This window comes from Ictalurus furcatus, chromosome 25 (genome assembly GCF_023375685.1).
Source record: "Ictalurus furcatus strain D&B chromosome 25, Billie_1.0, whole genome shotgun sequence".
In the NCBI taxonomy this organism is placed as follows: domain Eukaryota; kingdom Metazoa; phylum Chordata; class Actinopteri; order Siluriformes; family Ictaluridae; genus Ictalurus; species Ictalurus furcatus.
This window is the reverse complement of record NC_071279.1, coordinates 21,083,772-21,108,604: the sequence shown is the minus strand read 5'-3', so window position 1 is coordinate 21,108,604 and position 24,833 is coordinate 21,083,772. Positions and strand designations below refer to the sequence as shown.

The 24,833-nt window shown below is 38.7% G+C and overlaps 1 protein-coding gene across 1 annotated transcript; it reads right to left on the bottom strand.

Annotated features, from left to right (window-relative positions):
- Window positions 1-4,283: 4,283 nt before the first annotated feature.
- Window positions 4,284-23,921, bottom strand: spint1b (serine peptidase inhibitor, Kunitz type 1 b). Its single transcript, XM_053614316.1, has 10 exons — window positions 22,919-23,921; window positions 20,174-20,331; window positions 18,958-19,099; window positions 16,448-16,618; window positions 11,983-12,015; window positions 11,695-11,820; window positions 9,467-9,517; window positions 9,104-9,274; window positions 6,380-6,442; window positions 4,284-6,155 (listed from the first exon to the last, which is right to left on the bottom strand). The coding sequence occupies exons 1-10, from the start codon at window positions 23,307-23,309 to the stop codon at window positions 5,995-5,997; spliced, it is 1,467 nt and encodes a 488-aa protein (XP_053470291.1). The 5' UTR covers window positions 23,310-23,921; the 3' UTR covers window positions 4,284-5,994.
- Window positions 23,922-24,833: the final 912 nt, after the last annotated feature.

Here is a 24,833-nt window from a genome sequence, read left to right as displayed (position 1 = left end):
TATTGTATGATATTTTCTGAAGAGAAGGTAAAAGTTCATGTACTGTAAACAAGTATCCTGCTTTTCAACGTGATTTTCCCATCAAAGTGATAGAGTTTAAATCATTAACTCACTCTTTATTACCGGATTCGGTGTTATGGAAAAGAACCATCATAACAGAAATTCAAAAATTTATACATTGTAAGAAATTTAAAAAAATAAAATAAATAAAAATAATTTTTTTAAAAAAGCTAAAATTTGAGACCAGAAACGCGTCATATACTTGTTATAGTGGAAAAAACCCTAACTCCCTGCTTGTTTGTAAGGAAGGTTGGGAATTATGAATAAAGCAGATATCACGTCACGTGTTAAATGAAGTAATGACGAGACTTAAGAGGTGAACTAATAATTTCTGTTTCCTTTACAGATAATTACACCCCAGAGCCATAACCCCCCCCCCCCCCCCCCCCCCACACACACACACACACACACACACACACTCCCCCCAGGTGGTGACCTGGCTTTACTGTCAGTCTTCCAGTTAATTCAATTATCTAAGAAAATGTTTCAGAAAACTACAAGTGGGAGAGTTATTATCCTCAGACTTAAACTAGAACATAGTAAAACGTGTGGCTTTGACGAAAGTGTGTTTTTGGTCGTGATTAGGAGTCTTTTATTAAAATTAAAATACATAGTATTTGCAAATCTAGTTCTTTTAACTATTTTTTTTTCATTCCTGGAGCGCCATTTGTATCATATTTGATGCATGAGATTCTGAGACTTCTACGTCGTCAACATGATCAATACTTTCCTGAAAAACCTGTTGTATGGTGTCTGATAGCTTTCTGCCCTCTGGTGGATTATCCGGACATTGCAGACAGTAGTAGGCCTTTAAAGGCCATGCCCCAAATGTCTGCTTTCATCTAACGACTCAAGTTTTTTTTTGGCAGGGAAATCTTTTCTAATTTTGAAAAAGTTACGGCAAGAATAACATTTATATCTTTCAAATATTCAATATGAATATTTACTCTATTGAAGCAACTTATCATTACATTTCCTATCTTATTTTATAGTAAAACCGTGTTGAAAATGTGTGTATCAAGTATGATACAGCAGGTATATAAGGTAATAAATCCCTCTATCCCCATTGTATTGCATTTCATGCTGCAATCTGCTTTATGCCTACCACAATGCCAATAAAACAGATTTGTGTATTAGTCATTAGTTTTTTTGTGTGTGTATTTTAGATGGCAAAGAAGTAGTGTTCAAAAAGAAATACAACCCAAATTCCAAAAAAGTTGGGACACTGTAAAATGTAAATAACAACAGAATGCAATGATTTGCAAATCTCATAAACCCGAATGTTATTCACAAGAGGACATAGAAAACACATATGTTTAAAATGAGGAAATGTACCAGTTTAAGAAAAAAAAAAGGTAATTTTGAATTTGATGGCTGCAACATATCTCAGAAAAGTTGGGACGGGGCAACAAAAGTCGGAAAACTAAGTGTTAGTAAAAAGAAACAGCTGGAGGAACATTTTGCAACTAATTAGGTTAATTGGCTAAGTTAAAGGGATAGTTCGCCTAAAAATAAAAATTCTGTTATGATTTACTTCCCCTTATGTCATTCCAAACCCAAATACTCTTACTTTTCATAACATAAACAAAGAACCCCCCCCCCATTCTTTCATATAAAAGATTAGTTTATATACAGTACAGTACACACTTCTGCAATACACACTAATATTGCACATTACCGTAGTACACACTATTTCAGTGCACACTGCGGAGGTGTGGTTTCCCATCCTGACCACCTGGGGGCATACACTGGATCCTGGACTTCCTGATCAAACGCTCCCAGGTGGTCAGGATGGGAAACCACACCTCTTCCACACTCACCCTGAGCACCAGAGACCCCCAGAGCAGCTTTAAATACCTTGGGGTCCACCTCACAGAATACCTCTTCTGGACAACACACACAAACAACTTGGTGGCAAGGGCATGCTAGCGTCACTACCATCTACAACGTGTGGCCAGGTTCTGGCCTGGTCAGGACTTCTCTCCTCTGCATCACAGACATCTACATCGGTGATGCAGGACCAGGGCACACACAAACGCACAAAACAGTCTGCACTATAGGGAAAAAATCTGCACACTGTATAGTTTCTGTATACACTGTACAACTCTGCATATTTGTTCCTCTACATTATATTCTATTCACATTACATTCATATATAGTCTACTATATTTTATTATATTGTATTTTTATTATTTGTGTGCATTTCCTTACATTGTTGTTGGTTTGTTTGTTGTTGCACTGTGGGACAAGGAATTAAGGAAAAACATTTCATTACATTACATCACATGTATGTAATATGTATGTGACAAAAAGAACCTTGAAACCTTGAACCTCACCACTATACTGCACACTACTGAATTATACACTACTGCAATACACACTGCTGTACCATACACACACACACACACACACACACTAGCCTGCACAGGGACACACACTTTCTAAAAGTCAGATTTTAGTTTCAGTGTGAAGTTAAACAGTATGTAGACTTATATATTTAGAGAAATAAATACTGATACAAAGACAGAAGTTACATGACTGAAGAAATGTCATTAACGCTATTAGTGTGTAAGTACAGGTGTGACCTTTCTCACCCTGCAGAACACACGTCATCACAACGTCACTGTTTTATAATGAGATTATTCAAAATTAGCTTGTCATCCAGTGTGCGGTAACCCTGCTGCAGTGCATTGTGGGATTTCCTGAGTCCTTTCACACATGCCCACATATAATGCATTATGTGGTGAACAGGGCAGAGTGTGCAGTTTTAGTGTTTTCCTGCTCCAACACACTGATGGTTGCTCATGAGCAGAGTAGTGGAATTAAGTGTGTTAGAGCAGGAAAACACTCAAATCTGCAGGACAGGGGGTTCTCTAGGACCAGGCCTCTAGAGAATAAAGATTAATCAATAGTGAATAGGGAGCATTTGGGATGTGAGGAGAGTGGGAGAGCCAAAATATCAGCAAATGCTTTTCCAACTGTGTACACAAACAGACAGACAGATGAGTTTACTGAAACCGAGAAGGAAACTGATTAAAAAGTCATGATTATAAAATATTAGAGCAGGAGTGAAACTCAGATTCTACCCTGGCCACATCAGCATTTCTGTGAGATGCAGAAGGTCTGTAATCAAAGCCTTTTTATTATTAATATTTAACTTTCTATCCATTAACATCAATTACCTACAGTATGCTCTGAAATTAGAATATTATGTTTCTAGAAAGAAGAAAAGCCAACAGAGACTATTTAAGTGTGTGCATCTTTACAAGATAACAGATATTTGAGAGCAGCTGCTGTGATGAGAAACAGGATTAGCCAATCAGGATGCTTTGTGTTTCCTGTTTCTGTTAGAAAGCTAAGCTAGTAGCCAGATAGCGACACTATAAGCACATAGAGATGGAGGTGAGAGCAGGTGAAGTAGCTGCTGGAGTTTAGAGTTTAAAGCAAAAGAAAAGTAGATCAGGATTTATAATATAACCCATCTAATCTCACTTTATTTATAAGACATAATTAAAACAACTAAAGTTAAACAATGTGCTGTACAATGTTCTCAAAAGAATTATAAATACATCAAAACAAAAAACAACAACAAAAAAAAGCAGTGAGAAAAAAAACAGCAAACAAAGGACTTCACCAGTTATAGGCAGAGTGAAGAGAAGTTTTTTATTTTAATTTTAAAATATATACTGTTGGTGCAGTTCTAATATGGATCGATAAACTGTTCCAAAGTTTAGGAGCGCCTATGGCAAAAGCTCGATCACCCCTCGATTTTAACTTTGACTTAGGAATAGTTAACAGACTCTGGCTGATGGACCTGAGAGTTCTCACTGGATGGTGTTCACACAAGAAGTCAGAAAGGTAAGAGGGTTTAAACATTTAAAAACAAGCAGAAGCACTTTAAAATCGATTCTAAAGTGGACTGGGAGCCAACGTAATGACATTTAAACAGGGGTAATATGTTTGTGTCTTCAAACACCAGTTAAAAGTCTTGCAGCCGCATTTTGGACCATTTGTAATCTAGATATGGAAGAACTGTTTATTCCAAAATACAGGGAGTTACAGTAGTCAAGTCTCTGAGAAATAAAAGCATGAATCGCAGTTTTAAAGTGTTTAAAAGAGAGAAAAGTCTTCACTTTAGCCAGCGCTCTTACGTGGTAAAAACTTGATTTGACAACTAAATTAATTTGCTTATCAAATTTAAGTGCACTACCAAATAATTATTTTACACACGATTTAGCTGAAGAAGATAAAACACCAGAATTTAAGTGAGAAATGTTTGGGACTTCAGAAGAGCCAAACACGATGATCTCTGTTTTAATCATTTAGATTAAAAAATTTAATGACATCTAGACTTTGACATCGGAAAGACAGGCACCAAGAGAGTCTACGCTTCAGGGCCAAATAAAGTTGTGTATAGGGTTAAGGTTAGCAATGATAATACAAGCCATGCTCTCTTCAAAAACAGATCCTAAAGGAAGCATATAGAGAGAAAACAATAAAGGGGCCAAAATAGAGCCTTGGGGGACTCCACAAGTCAGGGGGACCACACCCGAGTGGCATCCTACTGTACCGATCGATAAACTTCTATTTTTAAGGTATGACTAAAACCAACTTCGAGCCGTTCCTCTGATGCCCACAACTTGCTCTAACCGAGAAATCAGGACCTCATGGTCACCTGTATCGAATGCAGCACTTACATCCAAAAGTACCGGTACTACAGAGTCACAGAGTCAGCGGCCATTAAAACATAATTTAAAACTTCTACTGTCTCTGTAGGGTGAAGCTTTCTAAACCCTGATCAAACATCAAAACCCTTACTGTCCTCCAAAAAGCTCTGCAGCTGGTGAAGAACCAAAATTTTAGATTAAAAAAAAAGGAAATATTAGATATGGGCCTAAAATTAGATAAAATGATTGGATCCAGATTAAGACTTTTTAAAGGGGGTTTAACAATAGCATGCTTTAAACAATCAAGTACAGCTCCTGATTCCAGACACTAAAAACTAGAAGAGTAGGGCCAACCACATCAAATTCTTCTTTAAAAAGGCGGGGAGGAATGAGGTCACAGAGAGACCCAGTAGGCTTTAACTGGTCAACAATCGTGTAGAAAAGAAAAGGAAACAGAGTTAAACCAGCTAAAGACAGCACTGGAATATGAAGGAACAGCGGCATCACAAGTAAAAGGTCTGATATTCTGTATAATTTTCCTCATCAACAAAAAACAGGCAAAAGCTTTCACACATATCTACTGACTCACAGTAATCCACAAACAGGTGGATTCACAACAGAATTTATAGTACTGAAGAGCATTCTTGGTCTATGACAATTTTCTTTTATCAGTATAAGGTGTAATTTTATCAGGTTATTAACATGCTATTTTCATTTAACCTGTCCAACCCCATCTGTCAAAACTGACTTCAAATCCCACAAACCCACCCCCATTCCAACCCCTTCTGTTGACCCTGAACCTTCCCACAAAACTCAACACCATCCCTCGAACCAACACGGTCCACTAAACCAATCCACATGCCATAAAACCCAACCCTATCGCTCCAACCTGATTCCATCATGTTTTATTACTGTATAATTATGCACAGTGTAATTATATACTGATATTCAGATTTGTGAAATTCCCTTTATTGAAACATTTTAAAAAGCTATAAAATAAGTTTCATAAAATACATTTGTCCATAATCTGAAAAACAGAAAAAGATAACTACTAAAACAACTAAATCGACCTGAGAAACAAAACAATACAAAGAACATCAATAAAAATTGAGTTTAAGCAGTTTATAATAACTGAAGATATTATTTACACAACTTCACAAAAAAACTATATATGCAATTTATAAAACACAACGTGTGAGTGTTTACATATGTGTGCGCACACACACACATACGAATGAAATTGGAGAGAGTGTGTGTGTGTGTGTGTTTAGATCAGTGTGCGTGACTCCTCAGTCAGTGGTACTGGAGGATTCACTGCAGCTGGAACACTCCGAGACTCTGACTTCCTCTTTTTCACACAATAGCAACCGACGAGACCGATCACAGCCAAGATCAACACTGCAATGATGACTCCAGTAGCAACAGAACCTTAAATAGACAGAGAAATGAAACTGAGTCCACATTCACACGCTCGCGCACACATCCATACACACGGGCACGTGCACATACACACACACGGGCACGCGCACATACACACACACGGGCACACATACATACACACACACACGCGCTCGCGCACACACACAGGCTCGCGCGCGCGCACACACACACACACACACACACACACACACAGAGAGAGAGAGAAGACTCACCTGTATGAGGTTCATTGGGTTCCTCAGTCCGTTGAAACACACCTTTTGCAAACACATCACTTTCTAAAATAACACAATAAATAAACATTACAGACACAAATAAAACCCACATATACAGTCCCCTCCGAAAGTATTGGAACACAAGTCCAATTCATTTCTTTGTGCTGTACACCAAATACAATTGGTTTTGAGATCAAAAGATGGAGATGAGGAGATAGATCAGAATTTCAGCTTTTATCTCCTGATATTTACATCTAGACATGTTAAACAACTTAGAACATGGAACCTTTTGTGTCAGAACACACAATATTTTGGTGAGCAAAAGTATAGGAACAGATCAGTCTTGAAGTAAATAACACTTAATATTTGGTTGCATTTCCATTTTACTCGCAATAACGTCATCAATCCTGTGACTCACTGACACCAAACTGCTGGTTTCTTCTTCTGTGAAGCTTCTCCACGTTTTTCCTGCAGCTTCTTTCAGTAGTTGTTTGTTTCGGGGGTTTCTCCCTTCAGTCTCCTCTTCAGGAGGTGAGATACTGATCAGTTGGGTGAAAGTCTGGTGATTGACTTGTCCAGTCTAAAACCTTCCACTTTTCCCCCTGATGAAGTCCTGTGTTGAGGTGGAAGTGTGTTTTGGATCGTTGTCTTGCTGCATGATGAAGTTCTTTCTGATTCATTCGGATGCATTTCTCTATAAATCTGCAGACAAAATGTTCCTGTAAACATCTGAATTCATTCTGCTGCTACCATCACAAGTTCATCATCAATAAAGATTAGTGAGAATGTTCCAGAAGCAGCCATGCAAGACCAAGCCATGACACTACCTCCACCATGTTTCACAGATCAGCTTGGTGGATCAAAACATATATGTTTTGGATCATGAATGAGCAGATCCTTTCTTTCTCCACACTTTGGTATTTCCATGACTTTGGTGGAGGTTCATCTTGGTTCCAGAACTTTCGTGGATCGTCTCTGTATTTCTTTGTGAATTCCAGTCTGGTTTTCTGATTCTTACTGCTGATGAATGGTTTGAATCTTGTGGTACGGCCTCTATATTTCTTCTCTCGAAGTCTTCTTCGAACAGTGGACTGTGATACCTTCACCCTGCCCTGTGGAGGTTGTTGGTGATGTCACTAACTGTTGTTTTTGGGTTTTTCTTCACAGCTCTCAATGTTTCTGTCATCAGCTGACCCATTCGGTGTCTGTTCCTCAGTACACCAGTGGTTGCTTTCTTTTTCAGGACATTCCAAATTGTTGTATTGGCTATGCCCAATGTTTGTGCAAGCTCTTTTCTCAGCTTCAAAATGGCTCACTTTTCCCCCACAGACATCTCTCTGATCTTCATGTGGGTTTATCCTTTTTAACAAAAAATGCTGTCTTCACAGGTGAAACTGAAAGCTTAAACCAAGAGTAGACATTCACAGATATTAATTCTTTATAAAATCAATTTATCAGGACACACCTTGGCAGAAAGAAACACCTGTCAGTCACATGTTCCAATATTTTTGATCAGTGATGTTCAGTCTGGGGTCTGTGAGGGCCGTTCAAAAAGCGTCAGCTTAAATGTTTTTTTTGTTTGTTTGTTTTTTTAAGTAGTTCATGGTGCCTTTTGACATTTGTTTTGGATAACTGTTCTGCTTCAGGTTCCTGACTGCATCACATTATTTCTGTAAAGCTGCTATTTCTGTAAAGCTGCTTTGAGACAATGTCTATTGTAAAAATCGCTATACAAATAAAATTGAATTGAATTGAATTTGCTGATCAATTATTTATGGCATTTGGCAAATGACCTGATCCAGAGCGACTTACATTTATCTCCTGAGCATTTGAGGGTTAAGGGTCTTGCTCAAAGACCCAATAATGGCAGTTGGCAGTGCTGGGGTTTAAACTCATGACCTTCCGATCCCAACATCTTAGCCACTGAGCTACCACTATCACGTACTTGCTTAGTCACTGGAATCCATTCTTCCACCTACCTGTGCAACATTTTCTGTACCACTGGCTGCCACACAACCCCAAAGTCTGACATATCCACCTCCATGCTTAACAGTTAGCAAGGTGGGGTTTTTTTTTTTTTTTTTTTTCTTTTTTAATCAAATGCTGTTCCTTTTTTTCTCCAAAAATAACATTGGTGATTGCAGTCAGAGTTTCATTTTTAATTCTTCAGTCCATAGCAGCTGTTCCCAAAAAGCCTCTGGCTGCTTAGAAGAGCTCATGGGTGTTGAATGTTGGCACGAGATATGAAGAGTCAGAACTGATTGCATTAGGAATAAGAATTCCAGAGTGCAAGACCGTGACCTGGGTAACGAGTCCTAAAGAGTTAACTAAAGCCTAACAAGTTCAGTAATTCCAGAGACCTCACAAATAAAAATGTGTACAAACTTTTGCACATGCCATTATTACTTTTTTTCCCCCTAATACTGTGCATGAACATTTGTAGAAAATGTTCTTTAAAAAAAATAGTCAGCTGATTTAATAAAGATTTTGATAAATAAATGAATGTAAATGTGTTTGTAGCTGTGATACGGAAGCAGCTCTTCCTGCACTCATACTCAGATTCACACATTATATTTGTTTAAAATGTAATAAGATCTTGGTACCCGTCACCCCTGAGCATCTCTTCATAAAGAAATAACACATTAGTTTATATTTATACGTGTGTATAGTACAAATGTTGATATAATTAGATTCTATTTATATGATGAAATTAGATCTCGGTACCTGTCACCCCTGAGCAGCTGTTCATGCACTCCTCTTTCTTCTCAAATTTGTTTTTATTTCCACTGCAGCCTCCGTACGTGAAGCCAAAGCAGCTCTGCTTTAATGGATCATAAAACCAACGTGGCATGCTTGCTCTGCACGGCCCAGTAACAGGAGGATCCACACACCGGGCTACACACACACACACACACACACACACACACACACACACACACACACACACAGAGAACAACACAAATATAAATGATCAGAGCCAAACTACACTACAGTTAAAATCAAGCACACTGCAGTCTGTGTTCTGATTGGTCACTGTGCTTCTGGTTCTCTGTTCTGATTGGTCACTGTTTTTGTTGGTTAACTCACCTCTCTCTTCATTCACATCGATGTTCAGTAACTGAGCCAAAGTCCTGTTCACTAACAAACACACAAAATACATAAAAATTGTTTAAGTGTGTGTGTGTGTGTGTGTGTGTGTGCGCATACGTGCATATGTGTGTGTGTGTTAGTCAGGAGCAGACTTATCATGGTGTAGGCCCCTGGGCTTGAACCATTGTTGGAGCTCTATACATTTACCATGACAAGTGCTCCAACCAGAAAAAATAAAATAAAATCAAGGCTGCTATAACATGGACTTAGCAACTACACAGCCACTCTCATATGTTAACTGAATTTCTATTTCTCCAATAGTATTCATTATTAATAATTAGATAATTTCATAAATGTTATTATAAATAAAGTTCATATACGCCATAATAGTGTGTTATAGAGCTGCTGTTCTAATATGTTCAACTCTCCAACAGAAACATTCAGCTAATCAGTGTGTCTGTAAGCAGGAGGCGGTCAGAGTGATTAGCACTGCATAGCTTTAGCAAGACTCTACTGAAATCACACGTTTGGTAAATGTCAATCTTTACACTTTTTTTGGTTTTCACACTTTAGCGACGATCCCCAACTTTTCAGAGACACAGATCGTCTGTATGAGAAAATGTTCATAAGTCTTTTGTTTGTTTTACCAGATTTTCAAATGTTTCAGAAACGCTGATTTTCTCTGCACTTGTGCTAGTATGTTGATCACCTGTAAAGTGCAGAGTGTGTTTCTGACACAGCTCATTTACATTTAGTGACGCCCACAAAACTCCATAAAAGGTAAAGTGCACAAACAGCTGGGAGCGCAAACTGAATGATCAGGGTCAAGGCTGAAAGACATAAGTGGAAGTTAGTTTGACTCACTCACTTCTATGCCAATAGAAATATTTACTAATATAATAATAATAATAATAATAATAATAATAATAATAATAATGTGAGCACTAAATCCTCAGTCAGCTGAGGTGTTTGTTTACGGCTTACGGCTCTGCGCAGACAGACAGACAGACCGGCCGGTCTTCCGTTTATAAACTGCCGTTTCTTTCATCACAACTTAATGATTTGTTTTATTTGTCTTAATGTATGGGTTTGTGTTGGCTCACTTTCTTTATATAGCTTTTCTATCATTTAATTAATGCCAATTAAATAAAACAAATGATATGATTTGAAGTTGATCAAGTCGAGGTTTACGTCAGTTATACGTAGTGTAAATTTACACACCCTCAGGAGTAAAATACAAAGGGTTTTCCAATTTATTATGGAATATCAACTCTCTTGTGTAAACAGTCGTACTAATGAGATCTGTTCGTATCCAGCTTGATAAATATGGCCCATTTCCACATTATTGGTTGGCGGTGCTGATCCCTCACCCTCTCTGCTCCAGAGGCACTAACCCTCATGAATGTCAGGACTCATGGCTGATCCTGCGCTCTGACTCCAGCCTCCTAACAAGCTGGGAATTGTGAAGAAAATAATTTCACTGTGTTGTAATGTTTATCTCACAAATAAAGGCTTCTTAAATCATCTAGTCTTAAAATAGTTTGGCGTTCTTTCTTCTGCTATTAACCAGAAATACCAGAATATCTGAGGAATTTTTTTTTCTGCAGTAAAAAGAGACATAATGCAATCATCTTGAATCAAACATCTACACAGTACACACACACACACACACCACTCCAATATGGTCTGTTATCAGACAGCACTGTACTCCACTGAACAATATCCACAATAAAGCTAGTCCAAATGAAATCCCTAAAATAAAATACAAAGCGAGGTCCTTACTTTTTATAAGTTCTCGTCGAGATATATTTGTGGTAATATCCTTGAAAAATCCACTTCATAAAAATTTCTGTTTATCCTACATGACTATCAAACATCAAACCCCTAAGTGACTGCACCTGCATTCCCTCCCATTGTCCAAACATAAACTCATCAAATAAATCCAAACATTACTGATGTCAACTGAACGACTCAAAGCTCTCGTTTCAACAAAATATTGAACAGAAAAATGCCAGCGCTGATATTAAATAAAATAAAAAGAGCCCTGGGCTACAGCAAATTTAGCCCTGCATAAGTCTGGTCCTTTTGTGTGTGTGAGAGAGATTTAGGTGTAGCATAGCATTAATTTTCTGTATTAATAATTATGTCAGTGGAATGTCCCCACAAGGATAACAAGACAACTGTGTGTGTGTGTGTGTGTGTGTGTGTGTGTGTGTGTGTCTTACTGCGTTGGCAGTTTTCTTCGTCTGATCCGTCGCTACAGTTTGGCTGTCCATCACACTCCACACTACTGTGTATACAACAACCACTGGCACACACAAACTGACCTTCCTCACAGGAAGAGTTACACACTGCGTGTACACACATGTAGAAACACACACAGTAACAGTCTGTATTAGTATCTGGCTTAAATGAACTCATTAATTTATTTAAATTCATTTCTGCAATCTTCCATCTTTTCAATATTTCAATTAAAAAACGTAAACTGAACTGAATAAAAAAAAATTAATTACCTTCTGTTTTAATTTTTCTCCCTCCAGGAATCCCTAACAAGAAATAATAAATATTAATAAAGAAAAATAAAATATACACTGAATCTAATATAATACAGATACAATAACATGCACTTGAATTTATGTAATTATTGAGTATTACATTAAATGTCAAATGTTATTTTAATTTTTATTAACATTAAATATGGTGTTTATATTAGATAATGCTGTATAATATACAGTGTCCTCCATTAATATTGGCACCCTTGGTAAATATGAGCAAAGAAGGCTGTGATAAATTCGCTATCGTTTAAACTTTTGATTTTTTGTTCAAAAAAATTCACAAAAATACTCTGCGCTCATGGATATCAAACAATTGCAAACACAGGTTTATAAAAAAAAAAAAATTTTTTGTTAAATATATGTGTGCATCAATTATTGGCACCCTTTTAACAAATAATAATAATAAACTTTATTTTCTAAAGCACCTTTAAAAGCAGCTTCTCAAAGCGCTGTACACAAAATAAGCAGTACACAGAAAAAAAAAATTATAAACGTTAATAAGTACAACAACAACAACAACAACAACAATAATAATAATAATAAAAGTAGACATCAGAAGTCAAATGCAAGTCTAAAAAAGTGTGTCTTGAGTTGAGCTTTAAAAATGTCAAAAGGTCTGAGCTTCCCTGAGTTCGAGAGGAAGAGAGTTCCAAAGGGAAGGCGCAGAGACAGAAAAAGCCCCTGTCACCCATAGATTTTAAATGTGCTTGTGGAACAGTTAACAGTTTACACTGTGAGGAGCGCAGTCTACGATTTGGGGTGTAAGGGATTAATAAACCAGATAAGTAATGTGGAGCCAAGCCACGTAATGCCTTGTATGTCAACATCATGATCTTAAAATCGACACGGAACCTGACCGGAAGCCAGTGTAAGGACTCCAGAACAGGAGTAATATGAATGTATTTCCTGTTCCAGTCAGGATCCTGGCGGCAGAGTTTTGTATGTATTGCAGTTTACTTTGTACTAGCTCCCTTTGCCAAGATAACAGCTCTGAGTCTTCTATTATAACGCCTGATGAGGTTGGAGAATACATGGTGAGGGATCTGAGACTGTTCCTCCATACAGAACCTCTCCAGATCCTTCACATTTCGCGGTCCACGCTGGTGGACTCTCCTCTTCAGTTCACCCCACAGGTTTTCTATGGGGTTCAGGTCAGGGGACTGGGATGGTCATGGCAGGACCTTGATTTTGTGGTCAGTAAACCATTTTTGTGTTGATTTTGATGATGTTTTGGATCATTGTCCTGCTGGAAGATCCAACCACGACCCATTTGAAGATTTCTGGCAGAGGCAGTCAGGTTTTCATTTAATATCTGTTGGCATTAATATGGCTACCTCTCTGTGTGCTCCAAAACTACCTTTGGTGTTTATTACCAAAAAGCTTTATTTTGGTTTCATCTGACCATAGAACCCGATCCCATTTGAAGTTCCAGTAGTGTCTGCAAACTGAAGACGCTCGAGTTTGTTTTTGGATGAGAGTAGAGGCTTTTTTCTTGAAACCCTTCCAAACAGCTTGTGGTGATGAAGGTGACTTCGGATTGTAGTTTCGGAGACTTTCTGACCCCAAGACACAACTAACTTCTGCAGTTCTCCAGCTGTGATCCTTGGAGATTTTTTGTCCACTCGAACCGTCCTCTTCACAGTGTGTTGAGACGATATAGACACACGTCCAATTCCAGGTTGATTCATAACATTTCCAGTCGACTGGAACTTCTTAATTATCGCCCTGATGGGGGAAATGGGCATTTTCAATGCTTGTGCTATTTTCTTATAGACACTTCCCATTTTGTGAAGCTCAACAACCTTTTGTCACACATCACGGCTATATTCCTTGGTCTTACCCATTGTTATAAATGACTAAGGGAATTTGGCCTGTGTGTTACCTCATATTTATACCCCTGTGAAACAGGAAATCATGGCCGAACAATTTCCTGTTCCTATTCATGCAGGTGTACTAAAAAAATATAAAATATCAATGGAAATATACTTCAAATATATTCATTGGGGATTTCATAGGGGGCCAATACTTGTTGTACACCTACATTTAACAAATATATTTTTTTGGATAAACCTGTGTTTTGTTTGCAATTGTTTGATATGGTAAATAGTCTGCACTTATATATCGCTTTTTTCCAAAGCGCTTTACACTGTGTCTCATTCACCCATTCACACACCAATGGTAGCAGAGCTGCCATGCAAGGTGCTAACTTGCCATCGGGAGCAATTTGGGGTTCAGTGTCTTGCCCAAGGACACTTCGGCATGTATAGTCACGTGGGCCAGGAATCGAACAGCCAACCCTACGATTAGTGACAACCCGCTCTACCACCTGAGCCACAGCCGCCCTCATAATATCCAAGAGAGCAGAGTATTTTTGTGAATTTTTTTAACAAAAGATCAAACAAACAATAGGTTAAACAATAGTCAATGTTTCAAAGCCTTCTGTGCTCATATTTACCAAGGGTGCCCCAATATTAGTGGAGGGCACTGTAGATAGTAAAGGGCCAATGTAGAAATGTTATATATATATATAAATAAACAACCCATTGCAAATCAGGTTTATTGTAAAACTTTACAGACTTTCAGATGTTTTCAATGAACAAATCAAACAAAAGCAACTGAAATAGTTGTTTCAAGCGGTTTCCCCAAATTCAGCCAAAAATGCAACTTATAATAACTTCTCCAGTCTCAAAATTATTCAACCCCTTCATGGCAAGTATCTTTGTATTTAGTAGAGCTCCTTTTGCTGTTATGACCTGCTGCAAACGAGATGCAGAGCTTCTAGCAGCTTTCCTGAGGTATTTTCCCCCGTTCCTCATGAGCAACGGCCTCCAGTTCAGTAATATTCTTGGGTTTGCGTGCTGCAACCGCCTTCTTCAAATCCCACCAGAGATTTTCTATGGGGTTCAAGTCAGGTGACTGTGATGGCCCTGTTTGAGGTATGCCTGGGATCACTGTCCTGTTTCAGCTGGGATCATTGTCAAGTTTCAGCTTCCTCACAGAGAGCACGAGGTTTTCTCCTAGGATTTCCTGATACTTCAATGAATCCATCTCGCCTTCCACACGCTGCAGATTTCCAGTGCCAGAGGATGCAAAGCAGCCCCAGAGCATCACTGAGCCACCACCATGCTCGACTATGGACAGAGTGTTCTTTCTTCATTCTTATTCCTCCAGACATACCGCTGATCCATCGTGCTGAAAAGTTCCAGTTTTGTTTCATCGCGACACAGAACAGAATCCCAAAACTTCTCTGGATTATTTATATGATTTTGAGACTTTTCTTGTGCTTTTGGGTCAGTAGTGGTGAATGTCTTGGAGTTCTGGCATGGAAACCTTCTGCGTTTAGTACGCGCCTTACTGTGTTTACTGAAACCTCAGTGTCTGTTACACCAAGTCTTGCTGCAGGTCTTTTGCAGTCACTCGAGGGTTTTTGTTGTGTTGAACTATTTCAGTTGCTTTTGTTTGATGTGTTCATTGAAAACAGCTGAAAGTCTGTACATTTTGACAATAAACCTGATTTGCAATGGGGGTTAAATAATTTTGATTGCAACTGATAATATATATATATATCAATAAAGTATATATTATATATATATATATATATATATATATATATATATATATACACACACACATACATACATATACACACACACACATACAGACAGTACATTATTGACCAAACATTTATAGACAGCTTATCAACCCATATTGTGTTTATTCTGTTCTGCAGGTTCCTGATGTTCAGTTTCACTCTGTCCTAAATAAACAGCTTTAAAGTACATTCACTCTGCAGTGAAGTGAAAGGCTTTGGGCCATTTGGTGGTGTATTGATAAAAATGTTTAAAGTGAAATGTGAAATTTTAGGTCAGATCTGCGCCCCAGTGAAACAGCGCTTTAAACATACTGCTGTGCTGAAGCTTTTAGATATTATTTGAGTTTATTATTTTTGAGTACTATAAATGTAAAAGTTCAAATGCAGTTATTTAGGTTCTTGGACGTCTTCTGCAGGATTTATAAAAGGTGGTTTTCACTGGTTGTTTTCAGAGGATATTCTGCTACTGAACAAACTGATGACCAACACTCGACAGTGTTCACTTCACACACAGTTGAGAAATAATCAACTCTGTTCTGCTCTCATCATCTGCTTGGCAACGGTACTGCTGCTACAGACATACATGCATGATTTCCACCTGTATCCATATATAAAAATAAAATGAAAAGGCCAGATGAAAAAGTGTTCACTGCAGTATGAACGTGCCATTAGCTGTCTTTATCCCACACACAGTTAAGACCAGTCTGAGCAGTGCCTGAACAAGTCTAAGGTTAGCAAAGTGTGCAAAAAAACATCTAACCATCAGTCTTACACACATAAGAACTGAATTAAATATTAATTGTGAATGTGTATACGTTTCTTATATTGTACCTGTGGTGCCGTTACAGGCAGATAAACACTCGTGCTGCGACAAGTAGTTGTTGCCATTTGGTTTACATCCTCCAAATGTGAAGAGCTCACACTCACCCGATGCAGCATTAAAGTGCCAGCGAGGGAAAGAGCCACGACACGGACCCACCTTTCTCGGGGTCAAACAATGAACTAATAAACAGATACAAAATATTAATAAGAAGAAAACAAGAAGAACAATAAAAACTTTTTCAACTAAAAATGGAAAACTTTTTTGGCTGTTTGTTTACACGACAACGGCGTTTTGGGGAATGAAAATGAAAACGGGTTGCAAAGTGCAAGTTTTGGAAAACAATACGGTTATTGCCTGTGTAAACATACATTTATGAAAACGAATTACGTGTTCAGTCTACATACGCGCAAGTACTTAAAAAAAACAAAAAAAACAACTGTGTTTGTGTTTCTCCAGTAAACTGTAGATTTACTGCATCACTACTATGACCAGCGGAGACGCGTTTATTACATCACACACACACACACACACACACACAATAAGGGGAGTCATGTAATAGCGTAATGCAAACATTTCATCTTAAATAGGTGCTGTTACAAACACTGGGCTTTCAGTATGCACTTCATCCTGGTCAGGGTGGTGGATCTGGAGTCTGAGGCACAAGATGGGAGAATTTACCCTGGATTGGATGCCAGTCCACCTCAGAACACCTTGCACACACACACACACACACACACACACACACACACACACACATTCAGACCTGAGGACTATTTAACATACCCAATACTCCTACCTGTCTGTTTTAAAGCAGTGAGAGGAAACTGGAGAACCGCGAAGAAACATGCAAAACTGTCCCTATCCCAAGCTCACAATCGAACCCAGATCCCTGTGAGGCAGCAATCGTCCTGTTAAATCGACTGTATAAATAATTAATAGCTCTGAATGTCTACTCTTGGTTTGAGCCCTGGGTTTTACCTGTGAACACTGCATTTGTTGTTAAAAAGTATAAACCAACATGAAGACCAGAGAGCTGTCTATGGTAGAAAAGCAAGCCATTTTGACTAGATTGGAATTCACAAAGAAATACAGAGATGATCCACAAAAGTTCTGGAACCGAGATGAACCTCTACCAAAGTGATGGAAAGGCCAAAGTGTGGAGAAAGAAAGGATCTGCTCATGATCCAGAACATACAAGCTGATCTGTGAAACATGGTGGAGGTAGTGTCATGGCTTGGTCTTGCATGGCTGCTTCTGGAACATTCTCACTAATCTTTATTGATGATGAACTCGTGATGGTAGCAGCAGAATGAATTCAGATGTTTGCAGGAAAATTTTGTCTGCAGAGTTATAGAGAAACGCATCCGAATGAATCAGGAGGAACTTCATCATGCAGCAAGACAACGATCCAAAACACACTTCCACCTCAACACAGGACTTCATCAGGGGGAAAGTGGAAGGTTTTAGACTGGACAAGTCACTCACCAGACCTTCACCCAACTGGTCAGCATTTCACATCCTGAAGAGGAGACTGAACGGAAGAAACCCCCGAAACAAACAACTACTGAAAGAAGCTGCAGGAAAAACGTGGAGAAGCTTCACAGAAGAAGAAACCAGCAGTTTGGTGTCAGTGAGTCGCAGGATTGATGACGTTATTGCGAGTAAAATGGAAATGCAACCAAATATTAAGTGTTAAACCAAATAAAAGTAATTAAGACTTCTGTTCCTATACTTTTGATCACCCAATAATTGAGTGGTCTGCCACGTTCGAAGTTTTTTAACACGTCTAGATGTAAATATGAGGGGGGAAAAGCTGAAATTCTGATCTATCGAATAATTTTCATCTTTTGGTCTCAAACCCAAATGTCTTAAATGTATAGTGAAAACAGTAGAATTGGCCTCGCTGTTCCAATACTTTCAGAGGGAACCGTACACACACTCAGGAGCTCTCAAGAGTTTCCACATTTTTTTCCAAATTTCAGTTGATGCAGTTTTTAATACCATGTTCACAACAATTTCTTTTGTCATCTCTGACGTGTTGCTCAGTCGCCCACTCCAGACCCCTCTTTTTTCACTTCCTGTCAGTCTTGATTCTCTCACACCTCTCACTCACGTAACACAAGTGAGTCCTTTCACACAAACACCAGTAAACGTGACATCATTAGTTTGTATTGGGGTGTGTGTGTGTGTGTGTGTGTGTGTGTGTGTAAGAGAGAGAGAGAGAGAGAGAGAGAGAGAGAGAGAATAACAGTGCATGTTTACACACACACACAGCAACATGTTAAACCTGTTCTGCTCATTCAAAGAGGAGCTGATCTTCCCACGCCCATGTTAGGGGTGTGTGTGTGTGTGTGTGTGTGTGTGTGTGTGTGTGTGTGTGTGTGTTTTGAGCAGTTGGTATCAAACAACATGGGGCTTTTTAACATTCCATAATATAACGGTATGTAAAATAATGAGTGAAGTATTGTCATTAGTTTGTGATAGAGATATATATAATTAATACGTTATAATTACTGACGCTCAGACTGTTCTGCTGTGAGGACAAACACGGTGACAGTCGTAGTGTCTGACTGTGCAGCTGAATCAGTGACACGGAGCTGAAAATGATAAACTCCAGGGTGAAGGTTTAACAGCAGCCGCTGATCTAAGTACTGCGTGTTCTGCAAAAGAAAAACATACACAAAAAAACATGACTGTCACTAACCACATTTCCATCCAAGGATTTGTTTTGTTGCAAAAACAGGTTTAGCGCATCGATATGATAGCTGATGGAAATGCAAATTATCAATCAACTGCTCCATTCTCACACCATCTTATGATATTTTGTACAATTGCAATTATATGTGAACTTAAAATGACAGAAAGCTGCCAATTTCAATTAACTGTCTCAATACTCTATCCATTTTACAAAGATTTGAGGTCGTGGGACGCAAAAAGTACACAATTTTGCGATATATCATTACGTATGGAAAAAACTCAAGGGCAGATTTCTTTTACAAAACATCAAAACTTATGTAAATTTTTAAAGATGACATCACGTGCACCATTTTATCTGTAAAAGGCCAATTGGATGGAAAGTTGGCTACTGTATAATACATACATAAGAAAGAATACATACATACATTTCAGAAGTCAATCTAGAAAGGAAAAGTTAATTAGCTGAAAGATTCATTTATAATGTCATTTTTCAAGCTGTTTGTAATGTCTGAAAGAAATAGGTCACGAGTACAGGTGGCAGAAAGGAGGTTCCTCTACAGGGCTGCAGGGATTACACTCCATGGTGTGGAACTATAATTAATCTCTATAATTAATTTCCATACAGTGTCATGGTCACTGACTGGTTAAAGGCCTGTGTATGACCAGGGGGCAGATGGAAGTCTGCAGTCAGGAGGTACCAACGTGGGGGTCTTTATTCCTCTACAAATCCTGCACAGTTTTGTTATGTTGACAAAATGTGGACCTTTAAGTGAGTCACTTTAAATAATTGGCCAAATCAAAAGATCAGTCTGAGATATACAAATAATTAACCATGTGAAGTGAGCCGACTAGAGGAACCTAAAACTTTAACCACTCCTTCAGCCTTTAATCCACAGATGTTCATTTGGACCATAATGCCTACCTGGTCTTTCAGCCTTTAACCCCTAACCTCTAACCCCTCTTCTAGTCCTTAACCTCTAACCATTACTTTAGCACCTAACCCTTTAACTCCTCAGTAGTGTGTTAGAATAGGTTACCTTAATCACAACAGATGGATTTCCACTCAGAAGCGTCCACTCGTATTTGGTGATATTTCTGTCATCCCAGCTCTCAATGCCATTCAGTGTAACTTCTTCTCCAGCTCTGGTCACTATGTCAGCTCCTGCATTTGCTATTGGAGGTTTATCCTTCTCTCCTGCAAAGCACAAGCACAACACTCATTTCATTCAAAGATACAGACCATGTGTCACCTCTTTCTACATGAAAGACTTTGATATCTGACATATGGGCACAGGTGGCTCAGTGTTTGAGCTTCTGATTTGGTGATAAAAAGACCACAAAGTTCAAATCCCAGGATTGCCACAGACCCAGTGTTGGGATATTGAGCGAGACCCACTTGCTCAGTCTCACCTGCTTAACTGACATTTACACATTTAGTCTAATTGACATTTATTTCAGCTTTAATTTACTATATCAGATTTTCAATGGGTCAAACATTTACATACATTGGGCAGGGCCAGATTTAAGGGGGTGCTGGGTTGGGCTACGCCCCCTAAAATTTTCCCCCCAACACTCACCTCAAGACTTTTTCAGACTTTTTTCCTCTCATTAAAAAGTACATTAATTAAAATCATATGTCAAGATAAAGGCCTGCCGGACAAATACACCCCGCTGCCTCATTTCATTCAGCCGACATGAACTTGTTGAAAGTGAAACAATACTGAAATGGCCTGCAGTATACACTACACTACATTTTTACACTATCTAGAATTCTCACCATACTGTAAATGGTCTGCACTTATATAGCACTTTTTAACCTTTTTGGTTGTACAAAGTGCTTTACACTGTTTCTCATTCTCCCATTCTCTCTCTCTCACACGCACACACAGACACCAATGAGAGCAGAGCTGCCATGCAAGACATTAGCAACCTGGGGTTCAGTGTCTTACCAAGGACACTGCAGCATGTGGACCGGGAAACGAACCTCTGAAATTATTGGAACAGCAAAGCCAATGCTTTAGTTTTTGCTATGCACTGAAGACGTTAGGGTTTGAGAGACACATGGCATTCTGGGAGACAAAACTGGTCTGGTTCAAAGTCTGGTCCTCAGGTGTTCAGTCTCAGATGGCCTTGGAGTGGTCATAAGCAACTGAAGTTACTTGAAGGCGGAATGCTATTAACTGAACTGCTGCCTTAGCGTTGATCCTCTGCCACTGGCTCTGGATAATTTGCAATATTCTTTGCTTTCAGAACATACCAACATGATGAACAGACACATTTAATACCTTTTTCATAGCCTTCAATTTGCACAATGTTTGAAGGACAACGTCAGGCAGAATGTGAAATAACTTTTTAATTTTTATTTTAAAAAATAAAGAAAATAAAATTTGTCCTTTTAATCCAACCAATCAAGAAGAAATACTTGACAGATTAATCGATTACCAAAATAATCGTAAGTTGCAGCCCTAATTCCAGACCACTAAAGAGACAGTCAACTTGGTGTATGGAAATTTTGACCCACTGGAATTCTGATGTAGTGAAATAAATGCCCTCCCAGGCTAAAACAGTTAGCTCAATAGCTAGCTAAAATTTTGTATTTTATATAATGTCATTTTTTAAAATAGTGCTGCAGAAAGTTGTTTACTTCAAAAATCAACAGAATATCTGATATTTTTTTGCTAACAACTGTATAGATAATCCCCTTTATTATACTTCAAATAAAGCTACAGTACTACTTCCTATTTCACTCTATAGAGGATTCATTTAGAATAATTCCTAATGTTCATCTTTATAAGTTTAAGCTAACATCCTGTCACAACTCACTGTCGACTTTATTAGGAACACCTGTAGATAAAGGTGCAGACACAAATCAAGAGCTTCAGTTAATGTTCACATCAAACATCAGAATGAAGAAAAGTCTGACTTTAACCGAGGCACGAGTGCTGGTGTCAGAAGGACTGGTTTGAGTATTTCAGAAACTGCTGATCTTCACACACATCCAGGGGCATTTCTAGAGAATTATTGGGGGTACAGGCCCTCCAGCAATTGCACAAAATACTTAAAAATGTCAAGGCGGGTCCCAGGGTATCCACGTTTAGATTTTTATTTTTTTAAATCATCTGGTCTTTTTCCAACCTTCAGCTGTCCAGTGTGGGTGAGTCTGTACCAATGATAGCCTCAGATTCCTGTTCTTGGCTGACAGGAGCAGAACCTGACGTGGTCTTTTGCTGTTGTAGCTCATCCACCTCAAGGTTTTTAACGTGGTGTGTGTCCTGAGACACTTTTCTGCTCACCACGGCTGTAAAGAGTGCTTATATGAGTTACTATAGACTGTCAGCTCAGACCAGTTTGTTTTACACACCATTCTGTGTAAACTTTAGAGACCATTGTGAGTGAAAATCCCAGGAGATCAGCAGTTTCTAAAATACTCAAACCACCCAGTCTGGAACCCACAACCACGTGTTAAAGTCACACAGATCACATTTTTTCCTTCATTCTGATGTTTGATAACTGAAGCTCTTGATCTGTATAGTTTCATGCATCATGCTGCTGCCACATGATTGGCTGATAACTGGATGAATCTGCATGTGTACAGGTGTTCCTAATACAGAGGATAGTGAGTGTATATCTATAGTGATATCCTAGCCTTGGTGTGTTCTTTAACAATAATAATAATAATAATAATAATAATAATAATAATAATAATAAGAGTGTATGTGTGTGTGTGAGAGAGAGAGAGAGAGAGAGAGAGAGAGAGAGAGAGAGAGAGAATAATAGCTGACCAGACTTCACCACCGGACCACTCAGGTGCTTCTCATAAACCGAGTCCACGATGTAACTGGTGAATCCGGATTTCTTTGCGAAGCTGCAGACGAACTGGTTTCGGTACAGACAGTTGAACAGGAAACAGTTTGTGAGTGTGTCTTCTTCCGGTCTTGCCTCTATCAGAGCCAGGTTACAGTGGGGGTGCAGACAGCACGCACTCAGACAGGCCTCCTGTGTCCACACGCTCGGGTTGGAGATGTAGGTCGCTCCTTCCTCCACGCTCTCCTCCGTGTTCAATACAAACCCGTCCCGGCCTTTCATAAACTCGTTACTGCAGCTCTGTACCGAGGTGTGGATCAGGAGCACAAACACACAACTGGAACACACAGCCGTGCGCAAAAACCCCATTCTATACAGAGTTACTTACTCTCTCTCTCTCTCTCTCTCTCTCTCTGTGTTCACACTAACACACACCAGCGCGCGCTTTCAACACTAATATAACTTTCAGCAGTCTGACTGGATCAGAGGAAAGTCTAATCTGAGGAAGAATGCTCCGGATGAAAAAAGTCCCGGTAGTTGGATCTTGGTTCAGCTGTCTGATCTCCCGCTGGGTGTGTCTAATCTTCACCTGCACAATCCACCCAGGAAGTGGCCAATGGCGTGACGTCACTCTGCATGAGGGAATTAGCGAGAAGAGCAAGGTTTAACCACGAAAACACGCAACAGCAAAGAGAGAGAGAGAGAGAGAGAGAGACTATACATTGCTGCTGTTAATGGCGATCAAATTATATATGTAGAGCGAGTAGCTTTGTTAGTGGTGTTTTTATTAAAGTGCATTTAACAGACAAGCTCAGACAGGACCAGTGGACACACACACACACACACACACACACACACACACACACACACACACACACACACACACACACACACACACACACAGATCCCTGTGCAACAGGTTCTACATTTTGCAATAACTGACTCTCGTGTGTGTGTGTGTGTGTGTGTGTGTGTGTGAGAGAGAGAGAGAGAGAGAGAGAGAGAATTTTGTTTGCGAAAAAAATGTGTCAACAGATTCAAATGTATAATTGATGAAAAATAATAACAATAATAAAAATAAATACCAGAATATAATAATAAAAAAAATCATTACTATTAGATGGTCTGTACAAGTACAAGCATTTTTTTTTCTCTAAAATCTCTCTTTAACTATTCTTTCATATTCAATAAGTGCATTGTACTGGTCAGGGTGACCAGGGTGACCATGCTCCAAATTCACGCCAAATAGGCTCAATCGTTTGTGCTGGTTTGGGCCACTAAAAGTTTAGTTTGTCACTGCTTCGGTATTTAAAATATTAGACACTGATTTCTAGGCACAAATCTCCTCGGTGTGAGCGCACTTTTAGATTCTAATTGCCGAAATCTTTTCAAGAATAATCATCTCATAATTTGTTCAATAAACCATTATCTTTACTTCATTCACTGGTCTCTCCTGATTGAATTTTTCATTTATTTACAAGAGAATCATCTGCTACACTTTACTTCACACCACTAGGTGTAAGTGACACTTCTGTTCACGATGCTCTTGTGGAAATTAGTGTTAGTATAGGAAAAGTTGATATAGTTACTAAATCAAAATTCTGGCCAGTGTAAGTACAATGTTTTAACACTGTCAGTTACAATATTATTAACTTCAATCATAATGGTACAACATTAGAGAGCTAAGATTGTGAATGTTTATTGAACAGAAAACTCATTGCTAATACTAGTATGGCTAATGGAGCTATGAAATGTTAATTACAGCTGCACATGGTACCCATGTTAGTTTTTTGAATACGTTGTGCATCTAGGGGTCAACATTACCATATTGGTCCTAATATAAGATATAATATCCTTATATATTATTACTAGATTATATTTTGCTTGTATTCG